The following is a 22,091-nucleotide window of genomic DNA, read 5'->3' as shown; positions in this document are numbered from 1 at the left end:
AACAGAAGGAATCAGGCAGCTAGGTTGCATCGTGGTTAGAGCTTATTAAAGTCAGGCAGTTTAAGCCTGGTCTCAGATGTCTTTTAGCTGTCTAATCCTGGGCAAGTCACTTAACTTCTGTTTGCCTTAGTTTCCTCATCTTTAAAATGGAGATAATAATAGCACAATTCCAAGTGGTATTACAAAGCTAAAATGAGGTAATATTTGTAAATTGCTTAGGACAATGCCTGGCACATAGTATGCACTATATACATGTTAGCTATTGTTATTACCATTATTATATTTTTCATTCACTTTTGTGATTATTAAGATGTGGTCTGCTGTATAAAATATTTGAAAGCCTGCTTGTTCTCTTCTCACATTCATCAAGTTTATCCTTAGGATTAACATTATTTTTATAATATTTTATAGAGATCTGAAAGTAGGCAAATGAGTTAGTAGTCACTAGTGTCCTCTCAGTTGCCTTTTTGGGAGAATAAGTGTCCTTGATTTTTTTTTTATCATGTGCTATCTTACCATCTTTAAAATATCTGGAAAATAAATTTCTCAATATTTCCAAAGTTATGTGCCCCAGCCAGGATTTCTCTGGGTATACGTAGTTATTTTTCTAACTTTATTTTCTTGATTTCCATTTCAACTTATTCATATTACACATCTGGTTGGTAGTCATATGCTAGAATTCAAATGTGTTCACAATGATGACAATGATTCTCTATAGAAATATTGGTAAATCTGTTATGGTTTTTTGTCTAGTTGTGTCCTCCTTACATTTTCATGTATGAATATGATGATCTAGATTAGCTGGGTTTCACATTAAGTGTTTTGCAGAGACTCATTTTCTTCTGCTTTGCAGCTTCAGGACTTCCCCATTCTCTACCCTCCTGGCCTGCTGCAGAGATCTTCAGAGAAGGTTTAGAATGTCTTCTCTGGCTAACTTATGGCACATAGGAATGAAGGAGGGTGACCCTACCAGAAAATTGGAGATTGTGGAGGTAGAGACCTGCCAGGTGAGTTTGGAGGCAGGTAAAAGTACAAACCTATTTCTAAAGCTAATTCTAAAATATTGTCAAGTATAATTTGCTAAATAGTGGTCTATAAGATTAAAAGATAATAGTTTACATTTATATAGTGCTTTAAAGTTTGCAAAGCACTTCATATACTTTGTCATTTGATCCTCCAGTCCTGGGAATGCTATTCCTATTCCTATTTTACAGATAATGCAACTAAGGCTCTGAGAGGTTTTATGACTTGATTTCTTCTCTGGGGAAGGTCACATTAATAGTACATATCAAAGGTGTAACATTTGAATGAAGGCATTTCTGACTCCAAATAAATTACTATTTCCATTGTACCATACTACCTAGCATTATGGGACGCAGTGGAGAAAAGCTTTTTTATTTTGTCATAGAGCACTTTGTAATGAGAATAATTTGAAAAGGAGTAAGAAATAGGAGAGATTCTTGAAGATGAAAGTAAGGGCTTTGGAACCATTTTGTCTTGTCTCAGGAGCAGTGGAAGAAACAGTATGTGTTGCCTCGTAAAGAGATGACTAAGAAAATATGAGAGCAGTTAAAAAATATCGATAGCTATATTATAGTAAACAAAACCTTGGACTTAGCTTCCTGATCTCAAACTTTTCACTGTCTTACTTGTGAGATTGGGATAGTATGACCACCCTGACATTTTTACAGGGTCTTTATTGAGATCAAATGAGATAATGTGCTTTTTGACTATTTGTACAGAGGCTTATAGAAGTCATAGGATCCAAAGCCCTAGGCCTAGGTCTGGAAGGGGTCTTGGAGGCCATCTTGGTCTTTACTTTTACAGATGGGAAATTAGGACCTAATGAGATTAAGTGACTTGCCCAAGATCACAAAAGTAGGCAAGATTTGAACCTAGGTCCTTTAACTCTAGCAACAGTGTTCTTTCTGCTGTATCAAATAAAGTGACTTTTCCCAGTATTGGCAGTTCTCACTCTATTTAAATTTGCATTATACAAATTAGATTTTGCATGGGGTTCTGAAAAAAAAAATCTGTATTCCAAAAAAACCACTGTATAGTACTGTGGTCTCTCACTCTCTCTTCTTCTGCCCCATGGCTAGGCATCTGCCACCCCCCCACCCCCCAAAATCCCTAAAAAATCCCAACCCCAAACAGCTTCCAAGTTATAGCCAAACATACTAGCAGAGATCATGCCTCTGTAGGATGGGCTTTGGCTTGAGAGAATTCCCAGGAAGAGAAAAAACCTTTGCCCTGCTCTACCTACCTCTAGTCTGTCTTCTATCCATCTGTGCCCAGGTACCACACATCTGTCTCTTGGTATCACTTGTCCTCTCCTGTCTGTGTCAGTGTCTGGACCTTCATTCCTTTCAGGCCAGGCCCCCATGTGACCAACCCTGCAAATTCCTACACCTGCTCCCGTCTGTCCTTGAACATATGCTGGGGGCAGAGGAGCTGTCTTTACCTAGGGCCTCCTTGTCTCCCTCCCTCCACAAGGCAAATTTCCATTAAGTCAATCAATCTCTGTAAAGGGCTGCAGAATTACACCAAGCAAGAACTGTAAGGAACTAGGAAGAAAACAAATATTTATTAAGTGCCTGTGTGCCAGGCACACTCTAAGCAAAGAGCAGGCAAATACATGTAAAAAGAAACATTTCCTGCCTTGAAGGAGTTTATATTCTAAAGAAGGAAGACCACAAACAAAATGGAACTGTAAAGTTTGGGGGATGGGTGGTATGTTAAAGAATGGGTTCCTTCTCTGAGTGATAGGTTGGTTCAGGTGATCTCCTGGAGTCCTTTCAACTGTAATATTAAAAATAATAACTTGCATTCATATGCTACATTAAAATTTTGTCTTTGTGATTCTTTGTGAATGAAGGCAGCATGGATATGCAAAAAGATCTTGCCTTGGAGGCTGGAAGGCCCAAATTCAAGTCCAGACTCCAAATATTGGCTTCTTGGCCCTGGGCAAATCATTTAATCTCTCAGTCAATGCCTCAGAAAACTCTCGTTAAGACCAGAAATTGTGGAATTGTTGCTGATCATGCATTAGTAGAGGGAAATCACTGGAGATGGGTGGGAAATGATTCTTTGTGAGTTTGTGGAAGCAATAAAAAGGGTAGTGTTTAGTGTAAAGGAAAACAACTCTGTGTGCAGCAGAAGGAAGCCTATCATAATTGATGAATATATTTTGAGTTCATGGAACTGCAGTATTTACAGAGCATACATAGAGGAGATTCAACAAGACACTTGGTTGTATTCCCCACTTATCTATGTTCCTAAACTGGCACTTTCTAGTGTCAGAAGGGAAATAGAGTCTGTAAAGATGCTTTAAGTGGAGCTAATTGGAGGGCTTTGTGCTTCTAGTAAGGATTGAAATAGCTGCTTAAGGTTACTTGAATCTTTTAAGATTATCAATCAAAAGAATTCTGATCTAAGATCTTTGTTCTTCCCTTATACCTACTGAAGGTTAAAGGACTCTTCCATTAGGTGGTTAGGGTCCTTGTAATTCTTTGGGATAATAAGGCCATTGTAAGTTCCCCTTGAGATGAAATTAGATTGAGTTGTTTTGTTTTGATTTTCTGCCACTTGTTCATTATTCCCCCAACATTCTCTTTCAATGAGAGTGATGTGAGGGCATGAGGGTAGACCCATTATTGTATTCTGATTTCAATCTATGAAAAGGAATGTCATGAGGAAGAACGATTAGACTTATTCTCCATTGTGTCCAGTGGGTCTACTAGGATATATGGCAGAAGTCATAGAGAGGTAGATCTCAACCCTGTAAGGAAGACTTCTAACAGAGTTCTTTAAAAATGGAATAGTCTGCCCCTGAAGTTTGAGGTCCCTATTTTAGATATTCTAGCATAGACTTGAGGACTTTGCCAGGGGGGTTATAGAGGAGATTGCTATTTCAGTAACCCCCTAGAAGATCTCTCTTCCAATATTGGGGATTTGTGATTTTTATGGACTTCCCTGATCTTCCTGTATTCCTTTCTTTTTTTCTTTTTTTTCTTTCTTTCTTTTTGTTTTTGAGGATTGGAATTGATTTCCCTGGCAACCCTCACCAAGCAGATAAAGGCTGAACTTACTCATGATGCTGTTATCCTCTGTGTTAGATATAGGCCTTAAAGATTTTAAAATCTAGAAATTTTATGCTTAAAGGAGGAATATAGTCAAAGGGATTATTATCTCTGTACAATTAATTAATTAATTCTTAATAATCATTGTTAGAGAAAGAAGAGGTATCGGTATCTACAGGGTGTGATCTGAGTGTTACTCAGCTTAGTATCTTCCTAAGCATTAATCACAGGGTCTTACACTGCCTCTCCATGCAGTGCCACTCTACCTTTCTAGACCAGTCTCAAGGTCTCATATCACTCCCTTCCTATGCTCAAACCTACTGAACTATATTACACATTCCCTTTATATATTTTGTGGTTTCCCCAGCCTTTACTAATTCAATTATATTTGTTTGAAATGCCCTCCCTCAGCTCCCCACTTCTTTAACTCATCTTTATCTTTTGGAAGCCTGCTCATCCTTCAAGACCTATACTTTCCTTGAAGCCTTTTTGAATTCACCTAGTAAGAAATGAAATCTTTCAACTCCCTTCATGAAGCTCTCATGATACTTCTATTTCTTATGTACTTATCTTACTCTGTTTTGCATTATGATTATTTGTATAAGTGTCATATCCCCCTCCAAGGCTAAGGTTTCCAGTGACAGAAGTTAGTGTTTAATATTTCTTTGGACTTCTCCAGCCCAGCAGAGTGCTCTCTGTATATTTTAATGGGTTTTTAGGATTGGTTTTAGTTTACATGGAGGTTTTGATTACTTAGTTGATAAATATTTGCTGTTATCTTGAGAGGAAGGGTGGCCTAGTGGATAGAGAACTGACCTCTAAGTCAAGAAGATCTGTGTTCAGTTTCTGCCTTTTAAGGCTGGGGAAAACATTTAACCTTTCAATGAATGACCTAGGCAGCTCTCTAAGACTCTTAACTTGATGAGCAGTTGGAAGAAGTTTCCCCAGTTAGAGTTCCCTATGAGAATGAAATAATTGGTCTAGCTAAGAAAAAGATAACAAAGATTTGGTTCCTAAAACCTGTAAGGAATTTAAGGATTTGACTAAATATATGAGAATTTTAAGATAATACTGTGGTCACTGGTTTAAAAATATTATAGCCCAAGCCAAAAATGACTTTTAGCAATTTTATTTACAAAAAGGTAGAAGGAGTGAAAGTAGAGAAATATAAAAGAGGGTAGAGAAGATGTCTAGCCTATTACCCTAAATGTTGTTCTGGTCCCTGGGTCAGCCTGGGAGTGCTTGTTAATCTTTAGCTGGAGGTGAATTAAACAGGGGTTCTACCCATGTGGCCTCCTCTAAGAGGGGAAGGCCTATCAGGAACTAATCTTTCCAGAAGCCAGGAAAGGAGGGTCAGTTTCTCACTCACCCAAGCAAAGCTCCAAAGGAGAAGATCCAGGAGCAGTCTTACCAGAAGTAGTCCAAGAGCCAGAGTTCCAGGTTGAAGTTCCAAGTGGTAGCTCCAAGCCACAGTTCCAGTCCAGTATCGTCCAAAATCCTCCAAGCCCAAGATTCAGGTCGAAGACCCCTTGGATAGGAAGTATGGGACTTTTCTAGTCCCTTTTCCATGTTACTTCCTGTCCTTTCCTCCACTTTACTGGAGCTAATTGCAGTCCATTAATTTGTTTAGCATTGCCCAGGAGGTGATCAGTCACTTCTGGACTTGACACCCACTTTAGCAAGTGGCTTGTGGACCTCCCCTACTTAGTGTTAAGTAACTGTTCAGTTTTGGTTGATTACTTTAAAACTAGGCAAGGGGAGAGTTAATCCTATCTTCACAAACCTGTGCTATACTTTTGATACTTTTTGATGGTGCGTTAAAAGTATCTTGGTGTTTTTTTGTTACTGAGCCAAAGAGGATAAAAGTTTTAAGCCCACTATAAATTTTTTCCTACAGATCTGGAAAATTGAAACATTGTTATACTTCAGGATAACTTATAGGGGGATAATTAATACCTCTTGAGTTTTTGACAATTTATTGGTCTTTCAGACCTAGTATGTCTGGGTCATGTTCTTAACCACAGATTGTGTTAAGAGGAGTGATTTAATAGGTCAGTTTCTTATTGTTTCTTTAGCTAAGGTGATGACTTTAAAAGTTAATATGATGTTCCCTAATCCTTTTTTTTTCCCGTCAATTTGATTCAACACATAATTATTCATTGTGTACTAGACACACAGCCCTGCCCTAAGATGCCATGGAGCTTAGAAATAATATTTTGGGGGGCAGCTGGGTAGCTCAATGTATTGAGAGCCAGGCCTAGAGACGGGAGGTCCTAGGTTCAAATATGGCCTCAGACACTTCCTAGTTGTGTGACCCTGGGCAAGTCACTTGACCCCCATGGCCTAGCCCTTACCACTCTTCTGCCTTGGAGCCAATACACAGTATTGACTCCAAGATGGAAGGTAAGGGTTTATTACAAAAAAAAAGGAAAGAAAAGAAATAATAACTTGTATTTATATCATACCTTATGATTTGCAAAATTCTGTGAAGTAGCTAGTATATTATTACTCCCATTATACAGATGAAAAAAACAAGCTTCAAATAAGTGAAAATGATTTGCTTATAGTCACAGAGATAAGAGGGATAGCTGAAACTTCACTTAAGTATAGCATTTTTCCACAATATACCAGATATAAGGTGATAGTGCTTAAGAAATGTATAAATTATTATTGGGACTCAAAGGAGAGAGAAAATCTTAAAACTTGGAGGGAGGGACAATGGAGATGGAGATTAAGGAAGAAGAAATCTACTATTTCCACTATTTATGATTTTCCCTCTGTTAAAATTCTAATTTCTTTCTTTTTCTAAACCCTTACCTTCCATCTTGGAGTCAATACTGTGTATTGGCTCCAAGACAGAAGAGCAGTAAGGGCTAGGCAATGGGGGTTAAGTGACTTGCCCAGGGTCACACAGCTGGGAAGTGTCTGAGGCCAGATTTGAACCTAGGACCTCCCGTCTCTAGGCCTGACTCTCAATCCACTGAGCCACCCAGCTGCCCCCTAAAATTCCAATTTCTTGATGAAATTTTGTCAGCTGTTCAGAACACTAATTTTCTCTTGTTTCTATGGCCTATGACTTGAGAACCAGAAATAGTAGGATTTGAGATTGGAAGGAGAAGATTCAGCCTCATATTAAATTTCTTATGGATATGTCCTTTTGAATAGTTCATATTAACTATTCTCCTTGTCATTTTCTAAGTGCCTTATAAATTAAATGTAAACATTTAAAATTTTGAGGTTAGAATACATATTTCAGTTCTTAAGTGACAGACACTACCATTTATTTCTTTAAGGAAAAAAAAAGGTTATCTCTGGGCTTAAAATAGATGAGCAGTATCATTCGCAAGGTAGAAGAGTGATAAGGACTATGCAATTGGAGTTAATTTAATTTGCCCAGAGTCACACATAGCTAGAACATGGTTGAAGTTAGATTTGAACCCAGGACCTCCCATCTTGAGGCTTGGCTTTTTATACAGTGAGCCACCTAGCTGCTCCCCGTCATTTATTAGGCTACTGAGTTCATCTTTCTTTAATGCCCTGATGCTATGATCCAGAGGTTTCTATAATTGGTGAAGGGAGCTGCACTTTAAATATCCTCAGATTCTTTGAAAGTATCCACATTACTACATTGGTTTTGAATTAAGAGGGTTCTCACCATATTGAGTTCTTAATAATAGGTATGTTTGCAAACTTGATAAAAACAGATTTTTAGTATCTTTTAAAGATTTTGAAACTGTTACCTGTGGAAAATTCATTGATTAAAAGTTTGTTTATATCTTTTTTTTTTATTTCTGTGGCAAATGTAGATGACCTTTGTAACAATGACTTATGTAACATTGTGATTATATTTTTCCCTTTTTTTTCTGGATTATTATCCAACTGATAATTGCAAAATACAGGTCCCCAGATGCCTGCTTGTTTGGCGTTAAAGGCAGTGGTCTGACTAAATGATAAAGCAAGACATCTTTTTGGTAAGTGAAAACCTCTCTATATGAGAGACTTGGAGTGTTTATAAAGTGATGGCTATCCTCTTTATCTCCATTTTTTTCCACTAAAAGGGATTGTAACACTAATGCCCCTTCAAAAGGATTTTGAGATTTAATTCACTCTCTTTGTCTTCTGGAAGTGTTCTTTTGTTTTGCCAAATAGGGGTGCTAGATTCCATTGTGAAACTTTTTTTTTTACCCTGTTGTCTAGAGAGGACTCCTTATGCCTTGAAAAGGGCACTGAGGACCTTTTTGTGTCTGAGAACCTTTCACCTGGCTTCTAAAACATTACTTTCCATCTTACTCTTCCATCCGGGGATACTGGTGCTTTGGCTATTCCACCAAGACCCTCCATCTCTTGGTTCCAAGTATTTTTTAAGGTTGTCCCTCTTGCCTGGGGCATTCTTCTTTTCTTTGCCTTTTGGCTTCCTTCAAGTATCAACTAAAACCCATCTTCTACAGGAAGCCTTTTCTAACCCTACTTAATTCCAGTGTCTTCTCTTTCTTAATTATTTCCTATTTATCCTGTATATGGCTTATTTATGCAAATTTATTTGCTCATTGACTCCTTGAGGGCAGGTGCTATTTTTTTGCCTCTTTATTTTCCCAGAGCTTATCTGGCCTTCATAGTATACATACTTAATAAATATTGATTATTGACTTGGGTGCAAATTCTGGCTCTGCTGCTTACTCTATAACCTTAATCATGTCACTTAAGCTTTTTGGGCCTCATCTATAAAAGAAGAGTTTGGACCTAAAATTGTCACAGTACAAATTCCTCAAACCATAACTGACATCATTTTTCATTGTCTCTGACCCTGGAATGTCAAAATGGGAGCTAAATTAATGATTTTGATTATTGCCTAAAACTATTAAAGAGAGTAAGTTACTTCATGAGGTAATAAGAAAAGCTAAGAGGTTTTGAGTTAGAAGACCTTGTTTTGAATCTTGGCTTTGACACTTCATGTATGAACCTAGAAATTTAACCTTGAGCCTGAGTTTCCTCATTTGTAAAAGGAGAAATAATTATCCTTGCCTTGTTTATCTCACCTAGGGTATAGTGAAGATTGAGAGTGAATTCAGAAGTGCCTTATAGATTGTAAAGTATTATAATCAAATATAAAAAATAACTGTAGATTGACTGTCTTTGAGACCAGCAAAGAAATATGCAGTAGTACGGAACCGCATCTAGTTATTGGTATTGATAGGAAAGGTAACTATGGAAAACTGTGCTTCCCTAGTTGTTGAGCAGGACTTCATCTGCCAACATGCTAAGCCATGAACTATGGCCCTGCCACCCTTTTGAATCTATAAGTCCCAACTACTGAGGAATTGTATGTTTTTAAGGTTTGATGAACAAGACTTCCTGTTCTTTCTGAAAGGCCTCAGGGTGAATGAAGTGAATTCAACTAAAGGAAATACCCTTTTGGAGAAAAAACAAAACCCTTCTATAGCTGTCAAGAAATGTATACCTAAAAGACAAAACTAAGTCATTCAGTATATTCTTCTGTTCTTTCATTCATTCATTAAACATTTCTTAAATACCCACCATGCTGCCATCTATGCTGCCTTGTTTTAATGACGCATAAGTCCTTGCTCACATAGAACTAACAGGTCTAGTAGAGGATTGACAACATACAAACACTGGTAACTATAACATAAATATTACATGTTACTAAAAAAAAAAACCTTAGAATACTTTTATAAGACCTAATAACATGTTCATTTTGTTGAAGAGGGAGATTTAAAAATTTTTCTTGCTCATAACTAGGTAACAAAGCATGTAGTAAATGAACAAATTTGTGATATTGAAATTTTATCTGATAAAACTCAGTTCATTCTCCTAGCTTCATATTTAATTTTATTGTTTGTTTGAGGTGATATCCAAATAACATAGTAATGATATATAATAGTTATAGACATCTTTTGATTAATTATATTCCCAAATGTGATATCCAAATTCTAATGTTGAGGGTCCACTGTTCTAAAGCAAGTACATCAGTTCCTGATGTGACTGCTAAGTGTGACATACTAAGTAACCTCTTTTTAATTTTGAAGTAAGTTTTTATTTTTTTAAAACCCTTATCTTTTATCTTGGAATCAGTACTGTGCATTGGTTTTAAGGCAGAAATGGTAAGGGCTAGGCAATGGGGGTCAAGTGACTTGCCCAGGGTCACAAAGCTAGGAAGTATCTGAGGCCAGATTTGAACCTACAATCTCCCATCTCTAGGCGTGGCTCTCAATTCACTGAGCTACCCAGCTGCCCCCAAAGTAAGTTTTTATAAATAGCTTTTGCTTTTTCATTCTAGCATATTCTTTCCCCATCCCAGAGAGTAATACTTTATAACAAAGAAGAAAGTTAAGCAAAACTAATCAACATATTTTTAAAAATCTGACATTATATACCTTTGGTCTCTACCTCTTCAGAGAAGTAGGAGAGAGTTTCTTGTTTGTTTCTCTTTTTTGGAGCCAAACATGATCATGTAATTTATTTTTTTAATCCCTTACTTTCCAGCTTAGAATCAATACTAAGTATTGTTTTGAAGGCAGAAGAGTTATATGGACTAGGCAGTTGGGGTTAAGTGACTTACTCAGGGTCACATGGCTAAGAAGTTTCTGAGATCTAATTTGAACCTCCTGTCTCTAGGCCTGGGTCTCTAACCACTGAGTTAACTAGTTATACTTGGTCTTATAATTGTGGAGCACTGTTTCCATTTTTTTGGTTATTTTTTTCCTATTCTCACTGTTGTGGTTATTTATATACATCGTTTTCTTAGTTTTGTTTACTTCATTTGGTTTTGTTTACTTCATTTTGCATCAGTTTAGTTTATATGTCTTCTAATGCTTTTCTGTATTCATGACACTCATTGTTTCTTTTTATCTTTTTTCAGTGATGAAGCATTAATTTTTTTCTCCTTCCCACACAGTACCCTGGTAGAAAGGGGCAATTTAAAGACACTTTAAAATGAACTATAGGTTTTGTTTCGTTCTAGGTGTGGCCTTAACACAAGAAAACAAAAATCACACCAGTACTATCTAAAGTAACTTTTGAGACTTAGCTACTTGTTATTGAGTCACCTTCTCTAGTGGTTCTTAAATAAATAATATTTATCTTTCTGGTATAATTTATGAGAATGTAGAGGAAGGGAGATGGCTTGAATGGTCTTCAGATATGTGTCTGTGTATGAATTTTTAAAATAAGAAATATTCAGTACTAGGCATGTGATCAGTGCAGAATAAGAATGTTTTAAGTTTATTTTCCTCAAATTTTGCAATTTTTTTGCACCCTCTCACACATATTTCCCAGATGTACATGACTATAACATGAAATGGAATAAAAGGAACTATTTTTATTAAATTTAAATCACTCTTTTAAAAAAGTTTTGTTGATGCCTTTTGTTTTTTATTCTGCTCATTTGCCAGTATAACCACTCATCCTGGCCCAGAGTCCTTTATTAAAGAAAATCTATCAAGTAAAACATAGTAAACAGATGCTATATGCAGTAAATATTCCATATCTATAGACCTCCTACTTTTTTATTGATAGGGAAGGATTAGATATACATCTAATCTTTTTAAAATTGATATTTTTATGATTACAAGAATATCCCAATTAAAACTTTTAATTTCTTTTTTTGATTGTTGTGCTGCCTTATTGCTTGACAAATAAAACAAAACTCTCTCAGAACCATGGAATAGAGCGGAAATGTATAAGCATACATTGTAATACATGCACAAATGAGAAATGTTGTCTTTTCTTTTTTTTTAAAGGTTGCCTTCCTATCTGCTTGGTGTGTTTGTATTGAATAACCATCACCATGGTTTTGGATGACCTTCCAAACTTAGAAGATATTTATACTTCCTTGTGCTCACCAACAATGGAAGACTCAGAAATGGATTTTGATTCTGGATTGGAAGATGATGTCTCAAAACATGACAATATTTTGGAGGATTCTACTATTTTCATGGCTTTCAAAGGAAATATAGATGATACAGACTTGAAATGGAAATTGGATACCATATTGGAGAATGTTCCCAGTCTTTTGCACATGGGTAATCTTCTTTGTTATTGTTTGGGGGTTTCTAGTGATTCTTATGTGGTTGTCTTAAATCATATATAGTCAAACTTCATTGTCAGGAATATGGGAGTGACTATGACTTAAGGCATAGCTTAGATTAGTTTTAAAAATTCTGAATTATAGAACTTTAAAAAGAAATTAAGGTATACTACTTTCAAATAGGGTATTGTAAATAGGCTAAGATTTTTGCCTAATGTCCCTAGAATATGTTTTACTAGATAATAATAGCAATTAGTCTATAAATGTGTACATAAATTCTGAAGATTAGAAGAGTTTATCCTCTAAAAACTTAAAATTTTCAAAGAAGTCTTGTGCATACCATTAAAACCCTAGTGCTAATGCAGATTTTAGTTTATTTCCTCTCAGAACTACCTCAAATTCTGATTTCTTATAGTTTGAATTAATTAACTTTTCTGTAGTGTGATTTGTTTTCTATGGAGAAGAAATATTTTTTTCAAGGAATTTGGATGCTTTAAACCAGTTTTAAAATATGTTCTTTCTGAACATTTGTTCTGAACCTTCTATTTGTAAGTTACATTTATCAGCATGTGGCATATAGTAAGAACTTTCTAATTCACAAAGCAGCAACTATACCACGTTAAGCTGATGCATTTCGCATTGCTTTGCTGATTTATTAAGTTGTTAAGTTTCATTTTTTGTTGATTTTAAGTAATGTTTCAAAGTGACTAAACTTAAATTGGTGTATTAGATTTGAGTATTTGGTCAAAAATAGAAAATGCTTTTTTTTTTTTAGGCAGTCTTCTACTTCTGATTGACCCATATATTTGCATAAATGTATCTTTCCCCCAAAACCTTTGAGCCTCTTCTCAAGAGACTTTGATTAATGCTTTCTGAAGGGGCTTATGTTCTTAAAGCCTTTCCTGGAGCCAGTCACAGGAGGGTCACTTCCCCTTCTTCCTGAGTTTTTATCCTGCCCCAGCAGACCCAGTGATGGACATAACAAAAGCTCCAATCAGTTTCTTCAATCAGAACTATTAGAACTTTCCTTAAAGAATCATAGAACTCCAGAATTAGAAGCAACCCCAGAAGTTGTCACACTCAGCTCTTAATTTGAAACATGATTATCCATTATAACCCTTATCAGAGCGACCTTTGAACTCTACTGAAAGATATAGGGGTGGTCTTACATTGACAACTGGAACTGGAATTAGTTTTTCTTTAGGAACAATGTTATAAATAGTGATGTATTCTATTGAACTATCACTATTTTATTTTTAAAATAAATTTATTTAATTGATTTAGAATATTTTCTCATGGTTACATGATTCATGTTGTTTCCTTCCCTCCCTCCCCTTCTCCCATATTCAACAAGCAATTCCACTGGGTTTTATATGTATCATTGTTCAAAACCTATTTCCACATTATTAATATTTGCAATAGAGTGATCATTTAAAGTCAACATCCCCAATCATAACCCCATCGAACCATGTGATCAAGCAAATGTTTTTCTTTTGCTTTTCTGCTCCTACAAGAACTATCACTATTTTAGTAGTGGTTTTAACTAGATTATGTGGTTAAATTGAGCCATTTTAGGAATCTAAACATCAGTTAGTATTTTTTTTCTGATGGGAAAACATTCTGATCTTGAAACAATGACTTACAAGTGAACTTTAAGATATAATTTGCTCTTAAATTGAGGACTGCCTTCATGTTGAATCAAAAGTATTTAAATGTGAAAATGAGTAAAGAAGTCCTTTAAAAGTATAGAGTAACAACCTCTTAAGAGGACCATTTGATTCTTGAATGGCCTTTGGGGAACCTCAGTTTCACTTTTTAATTTAATTTTGTTTTTAGTAGTTCTGGGCCAGTATTATCTATTGTGATCTCCTTAAGTGATATAACAATGAATAGTTAAGGTGATAAGTAAATTTGCTCAATTCCACAGTTTGTACAGTCTACATGTAAAACTTTTCAAGTTAAAATTGCGTTATCTTGATAGTTGTTGTTAATTAGTATTTTTCTTTTCCTTCTTACCCAATGTACAGAAATGTACCATACTCTTTAACTGATTGGTGGAGATTATATGTGAATATGACTGTATTTTGCTACATGTGCATGATTGTAAATTTCTAGGGTTATCTATTTGTAGACAAGAAAAATCTTAGAGAATTGTAATGTCCTAGAGGTTGAGACTTGGACTTGAGGCAGCAGGAAAAAGGAATGGTCATTTCCTAACAGCTTGGGGTGTTGGTGTTGAGAGGTCGAAAGGAAAGGTTAAGTAGGAGATAAAGTAGAGGAAATAGACCCACATTCTAGGTTAGGTAGGGCTAGAATTGGTTCTTAGGGTTGGCTGTGAGAGCTGGTATCCTTTTCTTCATCCACCTAGTCTCATGAGCCTCTGTACTAAAAATTGGATGAGAAGGGAAGAAAGGTTGATTGTAAAGGCCTAATGTTGGAAACCTAAGCTGTTTGGTTTAGAACTTTTTGGTTGAGGCTACAAAATTAGTTAACATTGAAAAGGAATATTTTTACAGATTTGTTTGGGTGCACTTGATCCTAAATTTGTACTAAGTGCAGTTGTAAAGGAATATGTGTTCTGTTATGAAGAGAACAGGACAAAACTAAGAGATCTGGTTTCTAGTCTCAGTTCTGCCTCTTTCTTTGTGTGACTGTAAACAAGTCACCTTTAAGCCTCTATTTTTTTAATCTGTAAAACTGGGATAATAATACCTATTTTACCTTGTGGAGAGCAGATGAGAACCATTATGATTTAATAGTGAATCAATTGGTGTGTTATAAGACCAAGATATGTTGTTTTGAGAAGTGAGGGACTTGTTAAGAAATTAGAGAGATGGAAAAGTTATCTAGTAATCTTTGACAAGACCGTGGTAGGGAAGTTTAGGCACCAAGTTTAAGTCTTTTAGGAATTTCAAGGTACTTTTATTATAAGAAATTGAAGAAGAAGATCAGAGACAACTTGGGAATCAGTTCATTGCTTTTTAGTTCCTTTTTGTTACTAAGAAACCCAGGTTGATCAATATTTGATTAATTTGAAAAAGTCCTTTTCTTTAGGGGAAGAATGAATTTTTAGGACATTATTTAAGAAGCTTTTAACCAGTGTTGTCATTTTCTTTTCATGTATCTTGGATTTAGTATGTGCCTTTGGGTAGCAAAGCATAGTGATATCAGGGAGACCTGAGTTCAGATCCTGCCTCTGACATTCACTGGCTCTGTGAACATGTGCAAGTCACTTAACCTCTCTTGGGTCTCAATTTTCCCATCTACAAAATGGGGATAATAGTACTTGTACTGCCTGCTTCCCAGGTATGAAAATAAAATGAGATTAGGTATGTAGAGCAAACTTTAAAATGCTGTGTAAATGTTTATTATTAGGTGACTAAGAAATGCTTATTGAGTTTTTATTTGAAAGGGAATGAGGTTCAAGAAGTGCTATTTTAAATTTTCTATATATTTCCATTTTTAGCACAGTGACAATTCAAGTTGAAGCAAATAAACTATTTGGACAATATATCAAGGATCTGGAGTTGGCAATTTTTCTAACAGGCTTGGGATGGGGACTTGGTTCTTAATTGTGATGAGAAGTCTATTCAATTTAGATTCTGAGAGTGATAGAATTTAAAACCTGGGAGGAACCTCAGATCCCATTTAATCAGGTGCTAGCATTTTATTGAGGAAGAAACCGAGTGTGTAGGGAGGGGATGTCACTTGTCTAAAGTCATGCAGGGAGGTAGTGGAGAGTCTGGAAACAGGTTTCCTGACTTCTAGTCCCATGCTGTTTCTGTTATACCCTGATGTCATTCCATCTTTCACTTCCCACTCAAGAATCTAGAGTTCTTCCTTGTATCACATCTAAATTCATGAACCTAGTATTCTGGGCCTTTTACCAGTACATTTCATCTTGTTATCCTTAGTTCTTGTTACTGCCTGGGTGAAGCCTTTAATCTTTTTTCAGTTTTGCTTTTGCACTGTTACCTCAATCTAACATTCACACATACTCCTGCTTTTTTTTCTACCTTCTCTTTTCCAGCATTTTCCTTGGAATTCAAATAGTTTTCTTCACCATCTACATTCCCCACTCCCTACAAAACTTACCTCATCTTGTAAGCCTTTCATTATTATTCTCACCCACTGGCCTCAGAATTTGTGTAAAACTCAATTTTAAGTTAAAAGTTTCATTAATAATAACATTTAAATAGTGTTTTATAGTAGGCATGGAGATTTCCTTATAACCTTGTACAGTAAGGGTGCATAGTAATGATTATCCCATTTTACCAGTTTAGGAACCTAAGACTTATAACAGTCGCATGACTAGTCAAATCATCATGCAGTAGAAAAAATACTAGATTAAGAGTTGGAGGACCTTGCTTTGAATCCCTGCTTTGTTATTCTGTCTCTTTGAGACATTGGGTTGGTCACTTGACTTTCCTAGTTGCCTCTTCTATTATATGACAATTGGACTATCTGACATCTAAGATCCTTTAGTTAAAAAATCAACAACAATAATATTAAGTAGCAGAGCCAAGACTCAAAACCTCCTTCTTGACCCTGAGTTTTGAGCTAAGGCTAAGGTTACATTGTAATGTAGATGCATTACAGTGAAATTTCACAAATCTGGAATAATTCTCAGTAGTTTCTTCAGCTCCTGTGGGTTCATTTTATATGTAGATGATTCCTAGATATGTAATATTCTGACCCTGAATCCAGTGGCACATATCCAGCTACCAATTGGACATTTTCAACTAGATGGGTATCTCAGGATTTGTTTTTTAAAACCTCCCCTCTACTTAATCCTATTTCTGTTGAAGGTACCATCATCCTTCTAATCAGCCAGGTTTGCAACTGAAAAGCCATTTTTAACTCTTATCTCTCACACCTTGTACCTAATTAGTTGCATAGTTTTGTTGATTCTGTTTCCACATCTTTGACATTTGCTCCCTTCCCTCCACTCATACATGGTCACCACTCATCTCATCTATATTATAGACTATTTTAGTAGCTTCTTAATTGGTCCCCTTGCCTCTAGTCTCTCCATTTTAATCTATCTTGCAGTCACTACTCTATCCAAGAAACTATAATAGCTCCCTCTTGACTCTAGGATAAAAAAATATGAACTCCTCTGTTTGGCATTTTGAGTCTTTCTGCATTCAGCCAGCATTCTAGACTTTTTGCACATTGTTCTACATATACTTTGTTTCACCTAGGCTCACGAATGTAGACATGAAGCAAGGAATAACTCTAGATTCTTCAGTGTGGGAAGAATCTAGAGTTATTCCTTGTATTATGTTAGATACTGAGAATATAAAGATGAAAAGTTATAATATGTCCATCTTCCCTGACCAAAATTATCCACCACTTCCTTATATGTGTTGTTCTCTCCTATTAGAAAATGTGAGCTGTTTGAGGACAGAGACTTTTTTTTTAAACCCTTACCTTTGGTCTTAGAATCAATTCTGTTTATTAGTTCCAAGGCAGAAGAGCAATAAAGGCTAAGCAGTAGGGGTTAAGGGACTTGCCCAGAGTCACATGGCTAGGAAGTGTCTGAGGCCAGATTTGAACCCATGACCTCCCATCTCTAGACCTGGCTTTCAATCCACTGAGCAACTCAACTGCCCCTAGTCCTACTCTTAAGGAGCTTGCATTCTAACAGTGAAAGACAACCCACAAAAAGGGACTAGAAAGGGAAGACTAGGTGAATATGAGGCAGCACTGAGTAAAGGCTTCATCCCAGAGAAGGTGAGACAAACCCTTTCACCTCTCAGAGTCAAGAGATTGAGGGGCAGAATCCAAGGTAGAAGTGGGAAGCTGAGGATGATGACTGGAGGGTAGGCCTCAGGCCTCATAGTGAGATGACTGGAAAGAGCATATTTAGTTCCTTTCCATGGCTGATACACTTTTTTCCCCCTATTTCTCTCTTAATCAAGAATCCAAAAAGCTCAAAGTACAGAAGGTGGAACCTTGGAACAGTGTCCGTGTTACATTTAGCATCCCCCGGGAAGCTGCAGAGCGGTTACGAATTCTGGCTCAGAACAACAACCAGCAACTCCGAGACTTGGGAATTCTCTCTGTTCAGATCGAAGGTATCTCACCATGCCATTTACTGATATAGATAGTTTCAGTTATGAAAATGACAGGAATCACCAGGAATGGAAAGCCTTCATTGTGTATTGAAACAGCTTTATAGATATTTTTAAGGTATATAGTTGTCAGGCCTGTTGAATGATGGCCAGATCATAAACCAATCTATGTTTCCTGTTTTAGCAGCTAAGAATGGAAGATGGGTTGAGGTTGGTGCTGTCTTGTCACTCTGCTACCCAGTCCCCTTTGGGATCCAACTATACTGCATTTGTGAGTGATGAAAATCATGGATATAACAGTGGTTATCATGATATAAACATAGCTTTCTAACTTTAGGGTGTGTGTACAACAAACCTTAGGCCACTTGCCTCCCCTTCTCTCTGCTCCATGATCCCCAAGAGTTTAAGCAAATAGTAGATATGATGGTGACCACTTTTGCTGTGCTCATAGGATGAGGTGCTGCCATCATATTGGCTATGACTGGGGGACAGCCCTCTTAAAGCTATCACTTCCTGTCTTCCCTAATCCATGTTTGGCATAACATTGGGAAACAGTCTTTCTAAAGAACATTCATAACTTTGCTGTAGATTCCTGGCAATCTGACTTTGTATTATGACTAGATTGGGAACTAGCGCTTTAATAACTTCGTTGGGGAACTTTGCAATTTGACTAAATTAAAAATTATAATGTAGTTAATATGTTCATGATTTCCTTCCTTTTCTTACAAAGAAGGAGAAATGAGTTTTTTTCCCTTTTTAATTCATTTACTTAATTTCACACTCATTAATTAACATTTTCAGACACAGGCTCTGATAAAGGGTTGTTCCTATAGTATTGATAAGCCCTCAATAGACAAGTCACAGTATCCCCTCTAGTAACCCTAAGTAAAACTTCCTTGATAGGCAAGATTAATACTACTGTTTATGTCATCAGTATGGTGTGAATATTCATTTTTTTTGTAGTGGAGGTGTGAATTTGCACTGGTGGTTTTACTCACTCCCTTTCTGTCCACTTTATAACTAAGAGTATTAGATTGACTCACAAAAATTTTAGAGCTTTAGGGAACCTTTGAGATACCTGGTTCATACTTTTTATTTACAATAGGGGAATCTAAGTCCCAGAGAGATTATACAATTAGCCATAGTCACATAGCCAAAAGGCCAGTACAGGTTCGTTTCTATTGAACAGAACAAAGTAACTTTCTTGGCTTTGTTAAAAACCACATTTTAGTCAGCTGGTTACATAGCCACATTTAGTATGGAAGGTCAAGCAGGGAAGTCCATACTACCACATGTTTTTAAGTACTTTTCAACTATGCTTCTGTCTGTCCATTAGATGGAGCTATTTTCCTGGAAAGAAAATTTGGATAAATTACCACATGCTTTGTTCTTTGGAGACCATTTCTCCTTATACAAAAGCCAATCAATATTACTTTAGTGGATGGATTTTTTTTTCCCTCTTCTGGATTTTCTAAAAAAAAATTGCATATCCAGTTTAAATTTGAGAGTTAAAATTGCTTTAATGTCAAGCACCTAATTAAATCTTTTCAGTTCAAGGAGATAGTATCTAGTGCCAACTTTGGTAGAGGAAGGAGGTAGATCCCATCTAGCATATTGCCTTTTATCTCAAGAGTTGTCTAGAATTTTAGAACTGAGAGGGAACCTGAAAGATTGTCTATTTCAACTCCTTTGCCTTTAGATAGATCCTAGTCATAGCATTCCTTGATAAATGTTTGAAATGAATGAAGAGGAAAGTGGAGGAAGTCCTTTCTGACATTTTTCCTTGGGTTTCCATAATTTAGACTTTTGTCAGAGGATTATATGAAGTTTTCCAACTTTTGAAAAACTATGACCCATTTGTAAAATGGCTAATATACAATAGGGAACTAGTTCAGTCACTTGTTTACCTATGCTTCTTACCTTAACCACTCAACCTGCCACTTTGCATCCTTCCACTTTATCTAATTTATGCATCAAACCATCCCACTGATGGAAAGCAGCATGAATGTTTAACATGGAGAGGTTATGAAAGGCCTCAGATATTTTGTGACTGTTAATGCCATAGGCAAGAACTCATTTAACTGTGGAGCTTGTCTGACTCAAGGAAAATAAAATACATAGCATTTAGAAAATTAATTTCTTATGAAAACATTAAGTAAATGACTTCAGTATAATTACAGAAGTAGTTCCTATATTGTATAGGAAGTTGGACTAGATAATATTTGAGGTCTTTTCTAATTCACAAAGTTATATGACTGTAAGACTTTTTGAAATGTGATGTTCTAATGCTCCCAGAGTAATTTCTGCTTAATGATTTTACAAATTGTCAACTACCACTAATTTTATTTTGTTTAAAATTTGTTTTTGTTTTATTTTTATATGCTTCTCTGAATTCTTTTTATGTATTATTTCTTGTGATACAATAATATTCCATGACATTTATATGCCATAATTTGTTTAACCATTCCTCATTTGTTGAGCATCTTCTTTATTTTCAGTCTTTTCAGCACAATTAGTGCTGCTCTGAATATTTTGATATATATGGACCTTTTCTAACTGACCTCCTTGGCATATATATGCAACAGTGGGTTTGCTGATCCAAAGAATCTAGACAGTTTTCATGACTTTTCTTATATAATTCCAAATTGCTTTCCAGAATGGTTAGGCCAGCTCATAATTCTAAATGCATATGAATGTGTTTATTTTTCTGCAGTATGTCTAATACCATTCCTATCTTTTGATAAGATCTCCAATTTGTTTGGTATGAAATGAAATGAATTTTTAAAAAATTTGCATTTCTTATTTATTGACAATTTGGAGCAATCTTTCATAGTCTGCAATTGGAAAACTATTCCTGCCCACTTAACCACTGAGAAATGATCCCTGAAGTTCTTACATATTTGTGTTAGTTCCCCACATATTATGGATATCATATCCTTATCAGAGCTGTCACTAATTTTAAAAACCATTAAAAAAAAGATTGCTGGACCTAATGTTTTGTCTTTTCTGTTTAATAAAAGCCGACATTTAACACTATACTGTGCTGTTGAAGTGCTTTGTTTAGCTGACTGATGTAATAGATGGTAAATTAAGTCTTATTTTTGGATAAGTTTCATGATATCTACATTTATGTAACCTTTTCAGCTTTCGGTTTGGGGTTGTAGAGTTCTCTTTTAATTTCTGTATGCCGCTTTGGAGAATTACAAGGACTTTATTAGTGCTACATAGTCATCCTATATTTATTTGAGTACTACTTCTATAATATTGTCCTGGGCTGAATTAGCATCAGGAGTACTGAAGTGTCACTTCAACTGCTCATCCTTGGTAGCTGCTGCTGTCTGCATTGTAGTGAGAGTTTGTGACATATTCTTTGTATAACAGATGATATTTAATAAATGACAGGGCAGGGCAACATATGCTAGATCAAAGGAGAGAGAGTTTAGATAAGATATAGTTCCTTCCCTTTGGGAGGGGACTAAGACACTAAGATAAGTAGGCTTACCACATAACAGTACTTCTGGTAAGTAACTGCCTTTGGTCAGGGGTTCCAGAAGGATCCATGTGATACTGAATTCTAGGCTTTATGTCTTTCCTCCTCTATAGAACTAATTTATATAAAGGCACCTTGGCAGAGTGGATTAATAGGAATCCTCAAACACAGGAAAACTTGACTTCAAATCTTGCTTCTTAACATATCCAGGCTGTATGATTTTGGTCAAGTCTCATAACTTCTAATTGCTTTTGGCAATTCTCTGGGACTGTAAGTTGCCCAGCAGATACTAACCTGCATTGGGATAGGAAATTGAATTCTCTGTTCAACAAAATAATAGTTCCATCTCCTATCTCTAATGCTGCCTTGTATAGTTATAATTTTGTTGTCATTCAGTC

General features: G+C 36.0%; 1 protein-coding gene across 5 annotated transcripts in view; it reads left to right on the top strand.

Moving 5' to 3' along the window:
* NCOA6 (nuclear receptor coactivator 6) overlaps positions 1 to 22,091 on the top strand; it is a 78,261-nt gene that overhangs the window by 10,014 nt on the left and 46,156 nt on the right. For 4 of the 5 annotated variants that reach the window (XM_056821954.1, XM_056821967.1, XM_056821961.1 and 1 more), the window contains exons 2-5: positions 854 to 1,007; positions 7,982 to 8,053; positions 11,840 to 12,121; positions 18,051 to 18,206. In XM_056821954.1, the coding sequence (XP_056677932.1) occupies positions 11,887 to 12,121; positions 18,051 to 18,206 (391 nt within the window). In that variant the 5' untranslated portion in view covers positions 854 to 1,007; positions 7,982 to 8,053; positions 11,840 to 11,886. The remainder of the gene's footprint in view (positions 1 to 853; positions 1,008 to 7,981; positions 8,054 to 11,839; positions 12,122 to 18,050; positions 18,207 to 22,091) is intronic. The other variant, XM_056821946.1, reaches the window with a different exon arrangement.

The sequence above is a fragment of the Monodelphis domestica genome, chromosome 1, assembly GCF_027887165.1.
Source record: "Monodelphis domestica isolate mMonDom1 chromosome 1, mMonDom1.pri, whole genome shotgun sequence".
In the NCBI taxonomy this organism is placed as follows: Eukaryota; Metazoa; Chordata; class Mammalia; order Didelphimorphia; family Didelphidae; genus Monodelphis; species Monodelphis domestica.
The sequence above is the reverse complement of the archived record's forward strand: the minus strand, read 5'-3'. Positions and strand labels throughout refer to the sequence as shown.